The 19,894-nt window shown below is 40.5% G+C and overlaps 1 protein-coding gene across 3 annotated transcripts; it reads right to left on the bottom strand.

The window, feature by feature from the left end:
• Positions 1-819: 819 nt before the first annotated feature.
• Positions 820-18,383, bottom strand: dcun1d4 (DCN1, defective in cullin neddylation 1, domain containing 4 (S. cerevisiae)). Of its 3 annotated transcripts, none has more exons than XM_038300135.1 (11): positions 18,268-18,383; positions 16,135-16,205; positions 16,006-16,045; positions 13,079-13,151; positions 10,284-10,372; positions 10,134-10,204; positions 6,240-6,331; positions 6,049-6,157; positions 1,231-1,335; positions 1,038-1,140; positions 820-962 (listed from the first exon to the last, which is right to left on the bottom strand). In XM_038300135.1, the coding sequence occupies exons 1-11, from the start codon at positions 18,284-18,286 to the stop codon at positions 907-909; spliced, it is 828 nt and encodes a 275-aa protein (XP_038156063.1). In that variant the 5' UTR covers positions 18,287-18,383; the 3' UTR covers positions 820-906. The 3 variants fall into 3 exon arrangements, with proteins under 3 accessions (XP_038156063.1, XP_038156064.1, XP_038156062.1); XM_038300136.1 differs by lacking the exon at positions 18,268-18,383 and adding an exon at positions 17,911-18,259; XM_038300134.1 differs by lacking the exon at positions 18,268-18,383 and adding an exon at positions 17,414-17,813.
• Between the last annotated feature and the right edge of the window lie 1,511 nt (positions 18,384-19,894).

Here is a 19,894-nt window from a genome sequence, read left to right as displayed (position 1 = left end):
TACTTTTGAAAGGCACCGTAGGGTCACACATACATATGTTTGGGTTTGGTGGTATCTGTGCAGGAGACACAAAGCGACTTTCATGTTTGAGGCACAGTAATACTCTTGTCTACGCAGCGTAGATACATAAATTGGCCGTTGGACCAATGAATGCAGAGCAGAGCGCTGGCGGCTCACTGTTGCACTGTAGTAAGAGTTAGTAAGCAGCAATGCTGATTTGTTTGGTGTTATGAGGTTTGAATAGTCTTTGCATGGGGCAGCGGAAGTTATTAGCAAAACGAAGAAGAAATGGAGGGAAAGAAAGAACTGGCTTTTTGATAGTAAACGGCACAGCCATCAGAAACCTGCGGTCAAGCCTTTGACACAGTGTGCTTTTAGGAGAACTACTAAACTACAGAAGAACCACAAACAGTAGTTAGTGCCATCTGTCCAGAGATCAAGTTGAACTTCATTGCACGGGTCTATAATACTTGAGTCTGCCTAGGTCCAAGAGATCCTGTTTAAGACTTGGATACAATGTGTTAATGGTCAGCTCTGTTGGTTTCTCTTGCCGTTTGCATCGTCGGCGTGGGATACCATGTTACCCCAACATAGACGGCAATATGAGACGCCACAGTGACAGAGAGCTACGCCATTAAGAGGGGGTGGGAGGAATCGCTGCAAACCTACCGACAATGTGACTTCCATAGGGAGCATAAATGTGAGAACAGCTCTGGGCAGCAAAGCCCCGCCCCCAACCTGAACCCAAACCTTCACCAGCAGCCACCAACTGTCACTGCTTTACTCATTTTGTTGCGTCTGCTTTATCGGTTGTTGATACTCAAGAGTTGTTGTGGTCACAGTTGAATTATTTTTTTTTGACTTCCTTTTGTTTAGTTGTAATTCTTTATTCTCCCAAATCTGTAGCTATGACATCTGTCTTTCCTTGTACCATTCCACAAACTCATCCAGCAACACGGGCCCTGAGGAAAAAAAGACAACCATTACTGCTGTAGTAAAACTGGGACACATTCACAATCATTTAGCTGCCGACTTACAGGCGCCGTCTTCATCGTAGTTACTAAGGTCCAGGTTGATTGTCCTGCTGAACTCTAAAACATTGCACCACTGGTCTTTGTTGATGACCTTGTACTTGGATTGCTGAGGAACAAAAAAAACAACAAAAAAAACAAATGCCTCAGGTTAATACAGTTCTCTGCGTTACAGGTGCAGCATTAGTTGTATGCTCACCTCTAAAAACTGATTAAACACAGGGAAGAGAGGCCATGTTTTCCCCAGAAGAAGCCCCAGCATACACTTGGCTGTGTTCAAGTCCAAACTCCTCTGATCCTTTTCCTGTTAAAAACATTCATGGAAGAATTCATTTAAAATGGCGACCGCAGCTTACGCCGTGCTTACACTCTACCATTTTTTGCCCTTTTTGAGACGACTTTCAGTTTGATAGTGAGTCATGTTGTGTAGGGGATAATGAACGGTGATCAGCCTCTTACGACCACCAATCCTCTCACGATCAGCAATCGTCAGTTCGGGAGAAAATCAAACATGTTCAGTCAACAAATTCAGTTGGCCGTCGTAAGGTGGTCGTGGGCAAATCGCTCAGTGGGCAAACAAGGATACTACTTCTTCTTCCTCTCATGAAAAAAGAAAAGCAAGCGAGTGAAATAGAGTTCTTTCTGTAAAACTGACAGACGGTAGAGCCTCGTTTGTTCATCCATGTCTTTGTCCAAATACGTCGTTGCCTTTTCTGTTAATGGCTTTCAGCACAAAATTGCACAAATTGCCAAGGCGGCGCGTTTCACTATAGTGAGCTTCATACTTCTACTCGTCTGACTTCCAGATAGACAATCCGAGTAGCACCATCTCACTGGGAAACTGAGTCCGACGTGGTTTTGTTAGCAGGTAGATCGCATCAGAGCGTCGGGCCACACAGTGTGAGAACTTACACTGTGAGCTGTGAACTCAACACTGTGGTGTTAGCGCAAGTTAGCTGCGTGCAACAATTGAAAAAATAAAAAAATAAAAATTGCACAGTGTATGCCCGGCTTTAAAAAAAGCAGCTAAAGAACTTGCTCATGTTACAGCCTGAAATGGCCCTTTACTATATTTGAGTTTTATAGGATACACAGAACTAGGGCTGCAACAACGAATCGATAAAATCGATAAAAATCGACTTTTAAAAGCGCTGGCAACGAATTTCATCATCGATTAGTTGTGTCGCGCGATTATTGCGTCATCCGCCGCGCCGTCATCACTGCCTCTTGACTGAAAGAGGAAGAAAAGAAAAATGGCAGAGCGAGTCAGCGCCGCAGGTGCAGTGTTGCCAACTCAGCGACTTTTCAGACCCCTCCAGCGACTATTTTTCAAAAAAGCGACTAGCGACAAATCTGGCGACTTTTTTCAGTGTCACTGGCGGCTTTTAGAGACTCTTACGTGAAAGCATGTATCGTTCCTACTCTGCCGTGGGGCGCCTCCCCCACCCCAACCGCGTTTTCCCGCAGGAGTCCCTCTCAGCGTTGCAGTCAGAGCCTCAGCGTCCAGACTGCAAATGAAGCGCGCATGCACCGGGATTGACGGCGCAAATTGATCACAATAATTAAAATAGCCTGCGCTTTGTAAAGGGAAAAAAGTGATAACATGCAACTTTTTTTCAAAAGAAATTAACATGGCACGGAACCACCATGTTTGTTTGGTTTTAAAGTGGGGAAACGTAACGTTAGTTTCTCAGGTAGCTCATCCGATGCTTTCCTTACCGTGTTAGTAGGTTACAGACAGTGATAAGGTTGGCTACTTATTTTACTTTTAATTTCATTTGAATTAGCTTAAGCAGCGTTTATATTTACTTTATAAATAAATTAACTTGCAAATTATGAGGGCAAGGCTTTTAAAGTTTAAATCTTCTGGCAAAGATAAAGTAAAGAAGATCCTGCAATTTATGGAAGTAAAGCAGAATAAAATCCAGCAAGATCAGTAATATGTCAATTAATTATCTGCCACATTCCCATGTAAATATCTGTCTTTGGAGGATGTGTTTTTTAGCATCCCTAGTTCTCTCATTTTTATTCCAAATACAATTTACAATTTGAATCACAGGGCTATTTTTATCTCTATGGTTCAGTATTTTCTCAAGTAGCAACTTTAACTGCTATACTTTCCTGTCTTAAAAGGCAGAACTCTTCTAGTCTAAAAAAAACTCATCTGTTGAAACAGGGGGCCTATTGTTTGAACCCCTTAGGGGCTTTTAAAAACAAAAATTCCTGTCTTTTTTGCGCTTTATGAAACAAAGTACCCTATATTTTGTGGATGTACAGCTACATTTCTCATGTAAGTTTGCGTAGTTTTAACACATTTATTTTTCATATTGAACCAGTACAGTTAATGAGCAACCTGTTCTTGTGTGCTTGTTTGTTCTGTCTAAAATGTTTATTTTGGAATAAAGAGGTTAATATAAAAAATATTTTTTGTCCGATTCATCGATTAATCGAAAAAATAATCGTCCGATTCATAGATTTTTAAAATAATCGTTAGTTGCAGCCCTACACAGAACATAAACCTGCATTAACAAAGAAATCAAAATAAAACAGGGATTTTAATTTAATCCAATCTGTTAACAGAGAAAGTGATGTATCTGGAAGTAACCTGCAGGGGGTTTTTTTCCCGAAAGGCAGACATGTTTCTTCATTCTTTCTTGTAGGACCAGATCTTTGTAGGCCAACAGTCAGGCTGTTTTTATGATTTCAGTTGATGGAATAAACAATCTGTAGAGATGCTCAAAGGTCTCAATATAGTTCAAACTCCTCCAAAACCTTCGTCTCTGAGCTGTCTGGTCTGTGCCATCTGTTTTCTGGAGGCCTTCACAGAACAGCTGCATTTATGCTGGGATTAAATTACACAGTGATGGCGGGTGCTTGGACTGGATTTAATTTAGGAGGCAGCAGAATCCAAATGTATCAGCGCTTATTTTGTTGTCGTAAAATTCTGATAAACTAACGTTGAGGTTTGTGACCACGAAGGACATTGAACAAGTAATGCCCTTTACCCACTTCCAGTTTTTTAATCTAGCTGAAATTTTGCATGTGCAGTTATTTATATCTCTAGAGCCCCATTTACTCTACCCTTTTGAAACCGTGTCGAGATCGGTCTGAGCCGGTAACCGAGGTAACTGTTGAGTATAAATGACACTCACAACTCAACCGGACCATGCCAGACACAACCGAACCGTGCTAGACTAGTACTAGTTCATCAGTAGGGCTCAGCGTGGTTCAGTTCTGGCTCAGTTCTCGGATAATGAAGAGCTCATGGGAAGACCGCATCATGAGTCAGCCTCCGTAAACATAAAATTAAAGACATCCATTAAAATCCTAGCTTCCCTACCTTGTCACACAATTTCCAGTTAGCAGTGTGATGAACCTCAATGTCCGTCCTTGTTTCCTGCGTCTGTAAGCCGTGATTAGACTATCGTTTGTCGTATCCACTTCCCAAAAGCTGACTCTATCAAGTAAATTCACCAAAGGCTGCCTTCTTTACCGGACCCTCCGCAAACAATGAAATATCACAATAAAACCAAACTTCCTGAATGTTACAGACATTGCCATGTTGGTTTTCTTTTTTTTTTCTACCTAGTAATACAATTCAATTCAGTTTATTCATATAGCGCCAATTCACAACATCGACTCATTGACTCTTCAGGAATCCCTCACACTAAGCATGCTTGTAGCAACAGTGGAGAGGAAAAACTCCCTTTTAACAGGAAGAAACCTCCAGCAGAACCAGGCTCAGTGTGAGCGGCCATCTGCTGAGGCCGACTGGGGTTCAAGGAGACAGAAGCAGAGATACAAAAGGAAACTATAAATGAGGCCCCATCCAGGAAACACACAGCCAGGCAGATGAAGAGAGCACATCCAGCCAGTCAGTCAGAGAAACAGGACTACACTGAAAAAAAGCTGATCTCAAACATCTATAAACAAAGGTGTTGAGTGCAGCAGCAGCACAGCTAATATTTCCAGCAGTACTGTAGATTGTCTCTAGGAGGCGAAGAACCGTGCTAGCGTGGTGTGTAAATGGTTGTAAGGTAACAGAGCATTGAATGTCAAGTATTAATCCGGTTTTTGTATTTGAAAGGACGCACACCATGAGAGACTTTACCATTGTAAAACATTTTACAAGGTCATATGATGGGGCATCATAACCATAAGTAATTTTCGTGTCATCCAAAGTCTCCCGTGGTGTGCGTCCTTTGAAATACACAAACCACATCACTGCTCGACACTCAAGAGGCTCCATTTCAGACTTGATTCACTTCAAACACCTGTAAATCCGAAACCACAACTAGTTCAGAGCTGTAATTGCTTTTTGAACGCCCCTTGTATAATTTGAAAAAAAGTGGTGTACTATAAAAAAAACATGGAACAATGGATGCCGTTTTTCATCCATGATGGGAAATTAGGTCTTAATGCAATAAAAATTTTCACATCATATTTAAAATGATGCCTGTGCCTGAGTGCAGGAAATGTTTGAGCCGTTTGCAACTCAGAACTGACCCTTAGGAGCAAGATGATAACACCAAACTTGCTTGTGTTCAGCAAACATGGAGGGATAAGGTGTTGGAAGTGTCTTAAGGAATGCATTAATTGTGTCAGCAGGTGCAGAGGAGGAAATACACAAATAAGAAAATGTAATTCCATCTTTTAGCTATTTACAGAGATTTGGTTGCTGCTGACAAAAACTAAGACAAACATCAAAGGGGCTAAACTGGGGTCACATTAATTGGGCCACAAAGGGAAGAGGCTCATATATGATTTGAAAAGGTCAGAAAGGGTCAAACCCGGTCACATTTAAGCCACAATTTCCTGCAGTGAGAACAGGACCTTAGAGTCAATCAGAACGAGGATTTTTACTTTCCCTACAAACAGTTCATTTAGTGAAAATGTGATATTTCAGTAAAGGCTGAGTTGAACAACACTTCTCAAAATCTTTTTTCCCCCGTTCAGTTGAAGTTAATTAAATTGGAGCTCTTCCTATACAGACGTGCCTCTAGAAAAGTCTTCTTACCCGAGCAAAATCAAAGGCGTATCTGTAGATGAGCTTAAAACTCGTGCTGTCGTTGAGGACGGACCTCAGGTAGTCTAGAGAATTCCTCAGTCTCTCAGTGGAATCACATCTGAAAACACCAGAAGTTCATCAACACTTAAAACAACTCTAAGAAAAGACTAAAACTGATGGAGAGATGGTGGCTGACGTACTGCAGTGAGCCCATGCCTCTTAGCCACTCCTGAAGAGTGAAATAGCCCATACTCTGAGCATCTAGCTTCCAGGCGAGAACCAGCATCACCACCTGGGGAAAATGTGGAAATAAAAAACAAAACAGAAGTTATTCAACAGGAGCAATTTGCACAGGGATGGGTGATACAGGGGATTATTTAGGAGAACCTTAAACAACACTAAGCAACTTTTCAACCTTCATTATATATTTTCATAACTTTTATGATTGTGTGTCGAACTACAACTAGTGAAATGACTCCTCTGTCATGGCCTGAGCGCGTATGTTTCTCTTTCACTGACACTAAGCAACTCAGAGATAGATGGCAGTAAGCCTGCCACACAAAGAGACTACAAATGTCCCGACTACTTTACGGCATATGTCACCTCAGCCTTTCCCTATTCCTTATAAAGACAGAAGTCAATGTGACTAGAGACACTGTAAATGCAGCACCTTCCTACTGTGATCTATACATAAGATTACTGTGAAATTATCAAACATAAGATTATATTTATCCATTTCAAGGCTCTATATCAGGGGTAACCAATTAAAAATCAGCTGGGTCCGAATAAAGAAAAGCATCAACCAGTAAAGGTCTGGAGACATTTTTAATTCTAACATGTTACTTTAAACATAATTTAACACTGAAATAAATTGAGTCGTTTATGCATCCATGTTATACATTGACTTTTTAAGTAAAAAATATAAAAAAAAAAAAAAAAATAGAACATATTTTTGCATTTTAAAATCTAAAGTGTTTTTTTAAGTAGAGAACAACAATCGTTCAGTTTGGTATATAGACAATTTCCTGATTCACATATTTTATAAAACACCTGAAATGACCGTTAGTTTTTTTCTTTTTTCTGTCTTAATGAGAGCAGTGGGCTTTAGGCTGCCCTGCAAGGCTTTAAACCTGGGTTTAAATGGAGACAAAGCCATTCTAAAGCACATATCAAGGTGCTCATTTTGAGCCTGGATCAATATTTATTTTGGATTATTGTCACGGTAGTAGGGGTGTAAATCACATCCATCATGGCGATTCGATTCAGTATCGATTTCCTGACCCAACAATTCGATTATTTTCGATACTCAAGAATACACCACGATTCGATTCGATTCGATTAATCGATTAATCGGTAAAAAATTTTTTTTATTATTATTTTTTTTACACCTTACAGGCTAAACAAAGTTTCAAGTTTGAAATAAATCAATCAAAGCTGTAATATCATTATGCATTTTCTTTAGAAACAACAGCAAATAACAGAAGTAGAAAAGTTGCATCAAAAAATACTGCAAAAATACTGCACAATATCAGTGTAATGAGTTCAATGCAATACCTCGGCTCCAGAGAAACCGTCCAACATATTTTTTTAGAATGTAATAAATATACTCAGGAAAGAGAGATGTTGCGTAGAGAGTTAGACAGGAATAAAAATAAACTAGATATAAGGGAATTGTTTCAAAGGTCATCTGGGGATGTAGTTTTTGGTAGTATTTTTAATTTTCTAAGAAGAACGGGTATTTTAGGGAGAATATAATAGTTTGTTTGGTCCATACTCCATTCTGCAAGGTGGCGGTAATGCACCTATAAGTTGTTTGCCAACCGCCATTAAAAAAGAAGAAGAAGAAGAAGGCTCCAGTGTCGACGTCACCGCCCCCTTGAGAGACGCTCCGCTGCACCTCTCCCAGATTGTAGCTGATTGCAAACAGTGCACCAGACAGGAGGCCGGCTTGTTTTGTTTTTATGACCGAAATTGGGGAAAACAACTCGTGAAGTTTGACCCGCTAGAAGAGCGAGGTGCGCGAGAACGCTGGGACCCTTTTTCCAGCTGAATCTCCGCTCTTTTTGCCCCATTGTCCCTCCGTCGTCGGACTAAACTCGCCCCCACTTCCTCATCGCCTCGGCCGTATCTAGACCCACAGCGTGTAGCACAGACCACGCTTCAATACTGAGCATAATTTAAAAATGTCTGTGTGAAGCTTGCTGCAACAAACTGCTGTAAGGGTATAACCAGGAAGCGCGGTAGGAGGGCAAAATAGGTTTAGCGGCACCGCAGCACGGGAGGGAGAATTACGCCCAGGAGCAAATGGATAAAAATAGACCGGAGGAAAAAAAAAAACATGAATCGATTATCTTGCGGACGTGTCGATGCATCGGATCGTCGGCTTTTGGATCGATGCATCGATACAAAACGATTATTATTTACACCCCTACACGGTAGACAACCCTGCTTCACAGCAGCAGGTTGGGCCAAACATCCTCAAAATGTAGGATCATCTTTGAGCACACCATTTCACTTTTCTGTCATCAGTTCACCACAGTTCTTCCAGCAGTTCACTCTTTCACTTTTTCTTATCGTCTTTCTTCTTTCTCATCACCCGGCTTGCGACACGTTTGCCTGCTGTGTCTAAAAGTGGCTAGCAGTGCAACCCTGACTGACAGCAGCTCATTGGCTAATTTGGATCATGTGTAGCCTGGTCCTGGATGCTCTGGAGGGCTTCACCGTACAAACAGGAGAAGCAGCGCAAGTGAAATTAGCATCGGACAACATGTGGTAATTTATAAATGATTTCGATCAGGTTGGGTCCAGATCCGGACCACGGTCCCCTAATCCGTGACCTCTGCTCTAAACTCTTCAGCACATTAGTCGCTGACGAGTCGGAAGAGGCTACGGCAGTGCAGGAATGTGGCACAAAACCAAAGTTAAAAATGTCTTATTTCATCGTCATATGACATTGTGTCACCAGTTAGATCCACTATCTCATCGCTATTTGTCTTTCATAGCCCCTGTAGTTCAATCCAACTGCAGGCAAGTGGGAGATCAGGAGTTCACCACACTATGATCTATTAAAATTAATTGCAAATACCCTAATCAGGGTTCCTACAGCATAAGGCAAGTTAAATTCAAGACTTTTTAATGCCACTTGAGATAAAAATTTAAGACCAAATTCACAAGAAACACAAGAAAAACCTGCTTGCGACAACTTAACCCAAAGGTTTATTATAACATAAACCACTGCACTAATGTTTCAAATTTTGAAAAGCTTCCCATACAGGAAGAAAGCTAAAAACACACAGATGACAGATATATTTTAACAATTATTTAACTGAATTCACAAACTTTGTTTCAGCAGGGACCAAAACAAATCAGTTTTAAAGCCCCAACATAACCAGTGCTAAGTCTTTTTTGCAGCTATTTTTCTTTGTATCGTTTTCTTAGTATGTTTGATTTGGTGATAAGTGGAGGCGTTGCAGAGACAAGGGTGGAACAAAACTGAGTAACTTGGTAACTCGATTTTGACGTTTTGTGTTTCGTGCTTCGCATGCGCGACTCCACAGCCTTAATTCCCATCGTTCCGAGCTTGAATCGCTTCTTGCACAAAATGCACTGAGCCTCATGTATGTTCCCTGGTTTTAGCCATGGAGAAAACTCTTGGCTGGAGACAATTTTGGTTACATTTACACTTGCTCATATTTTCCAGACAAAAAGTTAATGGCGCATCTCCCAAATGTCCCGGCAGCAACAACGCTTTTATTGGTTTGGCTATCGGGACGGAACCAATAATGGCGACCCATTTTTTTTTTTTTTTTTTTTTATAAAAACAAAAAAATGTTTAACGTTTTATCTAGATTACAAAAATAAATCGTAATAAAAATAATCCTATTTATGATGTTTTAAAAATTAAGACATACGAAAGACTAATTTAAGACATTTTAATACCAATTAAGGCCTTAGTTTTATTTTGAAGAATTCAATGCCTTTTAAGACTTTTTAAAGATCCGTGGGAACCCTGCTAATTTAAAAAAAAAATGTAATGTACATTTAGTTTAATTTTTGCGGTGAGAACCCACAAAAAAAAAAAAAAAAATACTTACATTCTCTGGCTCCACTCCAATGTCCTCACAGAACTTCTCTATGCCCTCCGGACCCACCACGTTGTCATAAGCTAGTTAGAATAAATGAACAGCATTAGTTTGGCTCAAGGATGTAAGAACACACAGCAGACGTATGCGATTTCCAATTACCTGCATACTCATAGAACCACTCCACACATCTTTTACTGGAAAACGCCTCCTCCTCCTGGATCTGTGAGCTCTCATGTTTTCTGAAAATGCTGCAGTAGAGGACGGAGTCAGAGAACAAACAGCAACACAATACACACACCGTACTACATGCAGACATGGTTGGTGCAGATTTTTTATATCTTCTATAAAACACTGCATCTTCATGACCATATCTCAATGCATAAAATTGAAAATCTGAGTCTCAGCAAACTACTTTCTACACTTTTTTAAGACTAAAGAGACTAAATTCAACAAGTTATTGAACTCATAATATATTATCTATGTTTTAAAGTGCCAGCAGGATTTTCCAAATATATTATATTTAAAAACAGTAGGACACATGATTTGTCATTCCAGCCCTTTAGTGGGTTTACAGACACAGAAGGAGGAAGAGAGTCATAGTTGAGGCACAGATCAATGCTCTCATTACCTGATCCGTCCCTGAAGCACGACCCGTTCTCTACATACACCATCAGCTCATTTGCACAGCACATCCAGATATACTTCCGGGTCGTCCTCAATTTTGTTTTGTTAAAAATACCTAAATGACGTTTTCCTTTTCCAAAAATAGTAAACCTACTAAAATACAATGTGTTAAAGGTTAATGATGTAACTCTTGAGAAAATAAATCCCTTAAAGTCCTCTTATCACTCATTTCTGCCCGATCTGCACCGGAAATAAACCGGATCCTACGCTACTTCTGGCAACCAACTTTTTCGGCTTTGGATTTAAATATAAATCTAGCGTTTTTGAGTTATATGTTTTCGTTTCGTTTTAACCTTATGCTATATAGTGCGTTATCTAAAGAAAGAAACAACTAAAATGCAGATAATATTTCGCTGGACTGCTCTGAACATGTCTGATGATGACATCAGAGAAGCAGTTTAACGATGAACATGTAAAAAGCATCAAAATTGTCTCACAAAAGTCATAAAACATTTTTTACAGAAAGGTATTACTATTCTTTAGTGAGCTATGCATAGAAATCAGTAGTGTTAGTACCATAATTACATTATTTATGGACACCCGAATGTATACGTGTTTGTGCAGAGTGGATCGTGCTTCAGGGACGGATCAGGTAGTGGCAAATGCATTGGAGCTGGAAGCACCGTTACAGAAGGAGACTCTACATTAAATGTATATGCTAGAAGTAGAAAAGGAGGATGTTGAAATAAAAATTGAAGTAAAACTGGAATTGCAAAAACATAAAATAAAATTCATGCAATATTGATTTTTGGTGGCAGAGTCTGATGTTAGAGGCAAAATGCAATGTTTTGGATGACATCCTAAAACGTATGTTTGGAGTAGAGCTGCCTAATTATCAGAAAAAATATCTGATTGCAAAACCATTCCATAATAACATGCACACTAAAGGATAACCATAATTTCAATTTTTTTTTTCCTTTATTCATGGTACAATCCCTCCACCTACACTCTCCATGAGCTCTAGCATTGTATCCACTTATGAAATGCTCTTGGTGTGAACACTGAGGGCATTCAGAGGCCTTTCACCTGTTCAAATACATTATAGGATAGTATAAAGAGTATAAATTCATGACACTTTACTATCAAATATGGCATCCAACAGTCCCTTAGGATTTATCAGCAGAGCACACAGACAGTAAAGAGAGAGAGTCAAAGATTTTTAAACTTTGAAATGGTAAGTATAGAATAAACTCAGCATTTGGACATTGGGGTGTCAGAGTAGACTGTGGGCACACAGCTCTCTCCCTCATAACTATGATGGACAGTATGGCCATTTCCTATTCCAGCATGATGGACTTCTTTCAGGAGAAAAACAGGAGTCTTTTGGACCATCCTTCGTGTTTCCCTGAATAACGAACATCACTTAAAGCCAGCAAACCCCCCCATGAAGCAACTTTCAACAGTTGGAGCAGCAGCGTTCCCACTAGCCACCTGGAAACACGAGCATCAAGCACGGCTGAGTAACTGCAGTCACCGACACGGATGGTGGAGCTACTCTTTGCTTAAATCCTTTTTTAGATGATTTATTTCATCTCTGTTTTGAGGACATTTTAAGAAATTTTAATTTAGGCTCTTAAGTTAAATTGTTGTCTTTTGATAAAAAATCAGTAAAAAAAATATTGGCCACAGAGCCTCCAGCATTGTCCTTGTTTTAAACATGAGGAGCGATAAACAACCTCACATAATTTTTCCAGCTAAATTCTCTCCAACATCTGAAAACTGGAGATGTGCCGTGACGGGCAGATCAAATTATCCTCCTCTGGCAATATAGGAAGTTACTCTGATTCTTACTTTTAACATACAGAGAATTGCTAACATTCCTGTTCTGTAAGCTTTTGTTCTTTAAGATGATCATTTTTTATACAAAGCATTCGGCACATTTCCCTTCCCTGAAAGGTCATCTCTAATCTCCGCATCACAGAATTGCCTCATTTGCAACTACCTGTGAAAATCTATATTCTCCTTTAATCCTTCTTTAAGATTTGCAAAGCCTTTAAACACTCTGCAGCATGCAGCTGTAATTTCCATCTCTCCATTTTGTAAACAGATTGCCAAACTGTCCTTTTCTAAATCCTTTAAAGATCTTTGTTTGTTATGATCTTTAAACTCTGTTTAATTTTCTTCTGCACCACTTTTTGCTTGTCAATCAGAAACCTGAGGTAAACACTGGTTTCTGGTTGTAATGTGGAAAGGTTAAAGATGCGTGAATATTAAAAATAAAAAAATAGCTAAAAGACAACTACTACATGGTGGACAGAGGAATCTCTCACCTGTCTTGGCGACTTTTCTTGGCCGACATGTCGTCTCCAGCAGAGGGTCTCCTTTTTTTCCTAGGCGGCATGGCTTGAAAGTAACAGAATAGATGGAAGATCATCATCACAGGTAAACTAGGACAAAACTGACCGCTGACTAACCTAATGACGCCACATGGTTACAAGTAGGGAAACAAACATGACATATTTGTCACATTGCTCTACATCTTATAAAGATTCTTAAAAATAAATAGTTAACCAGTTGAAGGATGTAACTATAACCAATGTGCCTCAATATTATGAGATCGTCCTTTTCTACAAAAAGAAACCAATAAATCACTGGTGGTGTTCTCTCTGGCAGTATCTTATCCTGAAAAGAAGCATTTTGCACGTAGCAACAAGGCTGCCGACATCCAAAGAGCAGGACGTGCCGTTCTACACCTTCCAGATGCCAGCCAGCTGTTAAAGAACCTGGCCAGGAACAAGCTTTGCTATGTTCCCGTCATCACACACAAACCCTGATCTCTACTGGAACTTCAACTACAACTGGGCGCTTTGGTCAGAGGGGTTTTAGGAGTAACACAGCGATAGAGGGACCCCTCCCAAACAACGATGAGCCCAAATACAGAGCGGAGGTGAAAAAGTTGGTACAGAGATAAATATCTTCTGTATGAAAGTGGAGAGGAGATGGTGGTGATTTAAAGGACTAGAATCCTCTTCATCCTGTGCACCTCAGAGGAGCACCTGTGAAAGGTGTATTAGCCAAAGGTACCTGAGTGTGAATTTATCCAGGGGCTTCACCTGAAGTGCCGGTGCTTCCTGTCTAGTCAGAGGATCCCATCAGCGATTCTACTTCTTATAGAAATTGCTTAGAGCTGAACTCAGGGAATACAGTCCTGAGGAACTGCAACACGCTGTGGCAGCAGAGTGAAGGGATGGCTCTGCAGAGGGTTGTTAAAGGGTGGGCGTGCGCGGTATCATCATTGTACTCAGCTACAGCTCAAACTGTACAGAGAAACCCTGGGGATTAAAAGTTCACAGCTCATGATATCTGTTCTACATGCCTGTTTAGAAAAATTTGCCCAAAAAGGGAAGGAAAAAACCCCCCAATAAAATAAAATCATGCATTGTATGCCTGCCTTAAGGCCACACAGAGGACTGTAGGGTGTAACCTTCCCTTCTCCTTAAAACTCTGTATATCGAGATGCAGAGGGCGGCCCGCATCATGAAGGAACCATCCTGCTCACCGAATGTTCAAACCTCTTCCCTCAGGGAGGTGGCTTGAGGAGCATCCAGAAACGGTTTCTACCCTGCAGCTGTTAAGCCGCGTTCACAACAAACCACTTTGAGCAACAGGAGCGGCCGGTTTACAAGCAAAGTCTGAGGTTGATACGCATCAAGGCGCATTAAATTGACCTGTAGCACATTTCTAACTGCTGGAACAGCCCATCTTGAAGCATTTCAAGCAGTGCATTTTTTGCATTTAAGGAACTTCACAAGCAGTTGGAAAATCTGAACTTCTGCTCCTCGACACGCTAAGAAAACCAACCAGAGAGGTTACGCCATGTGTTGGTGTTAGGGATGGGAATCGAAAACTGTTCAGAACCGGTTCTGTCTGCTCCAATTCTGAGGGAAACATAGTCAATGACATTACATTAGAGAATCTGTGAAGCTGTGGTGACGTTCCACAGCGTTGAAACCTTAATACAGTGGAAGACACCCTGACATTCTACAAAGATGTGATGTAATTTGTAAGAGAATGGAAAACGGATCAAAGCACCTCAGATATTGTTCCCAATACAAAGCTGGCCTTCATCCATGTCTTTAGAGTTATGGATGAAAAAAACCCATGACTTGGAGTAATGCAGCGATGGTACAAAGAAGAGTAGTCGAAGATCCTTCTCTCTCTATGCACCAACCTTTTGAATTACTGTCTTATTACTAAAATTGAGGTGTAAGGAGACTGACAGCAGAGGTACAAATTAGTATAGTTTTTTCTCCTCCACATCAAATAAGAGTGTTAAAGTCGTAGGGAATCGGCTGTTCAAACCGTTGCTTTTCCGAATTCTCCCGAGTGCAGCCTGACTTTACACGAGTGAATAAAGTGAATTGGTCATTTATCAAGGGGGCGGGGTTGTTGTGGCGGAAGGTATGCAAGCACGTTTTGTTGTGGCAGGTGTCTCGGAAGCATCTTGCTAACCAGTTAGCAACTTAGTGCTAGTAGGTTTCCAATGGGAAATCACATTGGGACCAAGTAGCACTAAATTGGTAACTTAGAAACGACGCTGTCAAGGAACGGTATGGACAGAGGAAACATGCAAGAGGAGGAGAGTTCTGTGTCGGATGTAGTGGATGAGTCTCCTCCAACATACATTTTTTTATTTAGAAGTAGTTGTGGAAGACGACGCTAGGGCGGCAGAAGCTTGGTTTGGTGTAGAAGGCTTACAGCCGTACATGTTTGAGCCCTTGCCTCGCAACACTGCCAGTTCTGTTAGCTCTACGCCTGCTGAAGACACAGACGTCCATCCCTGTGAACACTGGGACGGAACTCAATGGGAAAGTAAATGATTCTTATTTCTCATTTCAACTGTTGCGTATATTAGCTGCTACATATGAATCAAGATGCTATGACCGAAAAATTTTGATTGAAAGATGACCTTTGATATATGATTGGCCGAATTTAGGTGTAAAAGCTGACGTACAACTAACTAGCCTGCATAAAATAATGGAAAAAACCCACAGATTTTAATATAAGAAATTTTTAACTTTTGGGACAAAATGGTCTGATAAAGAGTATATTTATATACATGTTTAAGCCTGAATGATTTGTCATTTAAATATGACTTCCCCAGAAATTTAAGTCAAAAATATTTTCTTTTAAATCCTTGATTTTATTATGTGTATTCCAGTGCGTGTTGGTGCCAACAGTTGTGATGATGGGTTACCTGACGGGGGGCTGTCCTGTCCAACGTCTTCAGTCAGATTCTAACAGAATACAGATGTGTCAGTGTGGCTGATAAATTCAGTAACATCTGGATTAAAATAAGATTTCACAAACCACAGAAGATATTTACCAGCCTGTGCAAGGTGTGATGAATCTTGTGGATACTGGCTAGTGTAGTCAGATGGGAATTCAGAGGAAAATCTATTGACACGAAAAAAAAAAAGTGCATTTTATATTGATAACATATTCCACAGCAACCTAATCATGCAGCGGTAGAGTTGGATGATCTCATTGTACAGCAAATATGTTGGGGTTTTTTTGCGAACAATCGCCATATCAAACATGCATGCCCCCGAAAACTGCCGGAAATATTCCCGTTTTTCCAAAAATAAGGCGTAGTGCCTTTTAACACAGGAGTAACTTTCTGAAGGAGTGGTGGGGACATGTCCCCATCTATAATTTCCGCTTTTTTTACCCTTGCTGCTCATTTCCTTTAGCCAAAAGTAGCAGACGTTGGGTACAGCTAACTTTGTTCAGAACGTTTTGAGTGTGAGTTTTTTCCCTCTCTCGTGCTGATCCCATGTCCTGCCTCTCAGTGTAACATCATCCGTTCTTTCACTTTGAGGCAGATCCGATGATGAGACTGATTTGATAACCAGCAGCTACTTTCATGTTTAAGTTATAGAAAAATTACAGATGCCTCCAAAAAAAAAAATCAGTTTGTTAGGCATACGCAGCTTTTTCCATAAAAAAGGCAAAAGATTGTAATTTTATACAAGTTAGTATTATAATGCAAGAAGTTGAGAAAATATAGTTTAAATGTTGTGTTCTTCTTTACTATAAAAGCTTGGTTTCTCAGAGAACAATGACTCCCTGTTACAGGTTAAAATTAACATGTTTTCTTATTTATCAGACAGAATCAGACTGCAGAACTTCTACATATCTTGAAATTTTGTTTCTGGCACCATTATATTATTAAAGAGGTTCATAAATCTTTTTAAAAAGAGCACAGAGAGAAGCAGGGAGAGCTGCAGATTAAAGGTGAAACAGATTTACTAGGGTGTGCAACATGCAATAAAATATATTTCCAAGTTTTTTTCTAGATAGCACTAAAATGCATCTTTGTAACTATAAATATTTGTCTATTATGGTAATCTTATGTTCTCAGCAATAGCAAAACATTCAATCAAAAACCTAATGAAAGCTTTTGGGTGGACAAACTGTAGGTCCTTTCATCACAAAGTTACACCCTTGCCTTTTAAGACAACTTTAAAACAAAAATAAATAAAAAGTTTATTTTAAATGTAAAGCTGTCACCAAGTACTGATTTTTATTATTGATGATAAGTCAGGGGGAAAAAGTAAAATAAAAAAAAACATCCAACAGAGAGAGCCACAGCACTAGCATACCTAAAATAGCAGCCCAGACAAGCAACTTGCAGAGTTTACAAAGTATCCAGAGTTTGGGCGTCTGGGAGTTGTAGTTTTTCGTAGTCGCAGAAGCCATTACGCGTTTAGGCACCGGTCAGGATACTGGACTACAACTCCCAGGGCTTTCCGCGCGAACTACTTCTCTCAGACCCCTTCTACCCCCAACATTTTCTCGTTCACTGCCTGAATACGTTTTACATTGATTAAAAAATGTATCGCTATATGGCGACTGGCAGGAAAGCGGCGCGCAGACGTTTTACGGTAGCTGCTGTAGGTGACGCAAGAAGCGACAGCGACGCTGCAGCAGGCAACCAAAAGATGTTTTACACAACTGCGTCACAATTTTCCTTCTCCCCAACAGTCCGCAGCTGCTCTGAAAACCGACCTAATCATTCTGACATGACGTCGATGTTGGGTTTCAGCAGAAATAAAAAGGAGGGTAAAGGAGACGACGAATAAAAAACAGCGCAACTCACCGATTAACCTCGAAAACAATCTGAACTCAAACAACGTCAGCGGGATTTGGCCGAGCACTGAATGCACAACACCAAAAACCCAATGCAGGTCATCATGAAAGGATTTAGTTATCCTTCTATGGGCTCAGAAAAGGTGAAATCACAGCAGCCGTCCGTTCTTTGTTGTCGCCCCAGACAGTGGAGGCAAATACAAAGAGAGGGGCAAATAACACGGGATTCATCAAACCCCACGGAGCCACGGGACAAAAGCGGATGTAGAAACACAACACGTCCGCTTTCCTCTGTCTGACAAACGGCTCAATGACAGATAGACACCTCGAATGGACGCAGAAAAGCCCCTGAAACGGTTCTACTTACTTGCCGCATCAGAGTGCATTTTTATGAAACATACAACTGTCTGTGGGAAGTCCGTAGACCGGCCAATAGGCGGGCCCTGCTGGCGGAAGGTACGCCCGCAGAGGGTGGGTGCGTTCCTCCACAGTCCGCCGGTGTGCTACCCGGACAAGAGGGAGTGGGAGGAGTTATCTTAAATTAGACTTAGATTTTATTTTTGTGATTATGTACACACAAGTGTAAACAGAAAGAAATTTCGTTAAGTACAGCTCTGTAGACTATTTCATTTATTAAAGTGCAGGTAAGCAGCAGTGATAAAAAAGGCCTCCAACTGCAAGTCAGAAACAATCGGATTCAGAAGGCTGTTGTAAAATCACCACATTGGCTCCTGGTGTTATGAGATACAAGCCTGTAGTGCTATGAAATATGTTATACCCAAAGCCTTTACTTTATTTATCATGATTTAACAGGGGATCCAAAAGTTTGGTCTGCATTCTCTTTACAAGAAGTGAGATTTTTGAGTAACCGGTTGGAAATACACACAGAATTTCAAGAGACCTCATATCTCCAAGAATAATTACCACTATAATTGACAAGCAGCTCGATCCTGGTGAAGGTTGCAAACAACTTTTGGCACCTTGTTGTTGTCTGACTTTTTTGTTTCCGGTCAAATGCTTAAAGTAGGTGTCTAGTGCTTTCACAGTTATATCTAAAGAAGGAATCCTGGATATATCCTGGCTTATACACGTCAAGATCTTCAAATATCTGGGTCCGGGTCTCAAGTGGCAGCCTAATGGTTAGGACATTTCATTTGAAGTCCTGAGGTTGTGAGTTCAAGCCCAACTCCCATGGACTGCCACTCTGGGTCCCTGGGCAAGACCCTTAACCCCACACTGCTCCCTGGGCGCCGCACAATGACAGCCCACTGCTCCCCAAAGGTATGGGTTAAATGCATAGAGTTCATTTCATTGTAATGACAATAAAAAACCCTGGGAAAAAAATCTTCTACGTGGTCGCCACTTGCCTTGCCGGTTGACAAATAGTGCACATCCAAAGGCTGAAAGACGGATTTGCACGCTTCCCTCCATCCTTTAATAGAGATTGGCTGCTAGAAGTGACATTTAAAAAAATAACCTTTGAGACCTCCCTGAAATAAAATGATTGGTCGAGGGTCGGCGAATGGGCTGGCTTTGAGCATGTCAATCAACAAATGGCCCTCGTGCAAATCTGCAAACCAGCCCACGATGAAATTTGATTGGTTGTTCATTATTAAATGACTTCACAGAATAAGCATGGGATGGCTTGGCTTAATGTCAACACAGCAGGGCAATGGGATAGGTGGCAGTGACTGTAGTAATGTTTTATTTGACCAATAAACCATTGTTTAAATAATGATATTCTAAATAGCTGAGGGATGCATACTGTTTACAATTCCCAGAGCTTTAATCATTTACAAAAACATTTATTCATCTGTCACAAGTATGTTATTTTGACTCTTGTTTTATTATTATACAAAGCATGAAGCCCAGGTCTAAAACAAACACAAGCAAAATCTGATTAAATCTTAAAATCTGTTTAAATTATGTGGCCTATGTTTTTAGAGTTTGTTATTTAAAGCCTTACAAATACCCCTTTCACACCGGCCGAAAAA

This window comes from Cyprinodon tularosa, unplaced genomic scaffold (assembly GCF_016077235.1).
Source record: "Cyprinodon tularosa strain WSP-4 unplaced genomic scaffold, ASM1607723v1 ctg440, whole genome shotgun sequence".
Classification (NCBI taxonomy): Eukaryota; Metazoa; Chordata; class Actinopteri; order Cyprinodontiformes; family Cyprinodontidae; genus Cyprinodon; species Cyprinodon tularosa.
The sequence above is the reverse complement of the archived record's forward strand: the minus strand, read 5'-3'. Positions and strand labels throughout refer to the sequence as shown.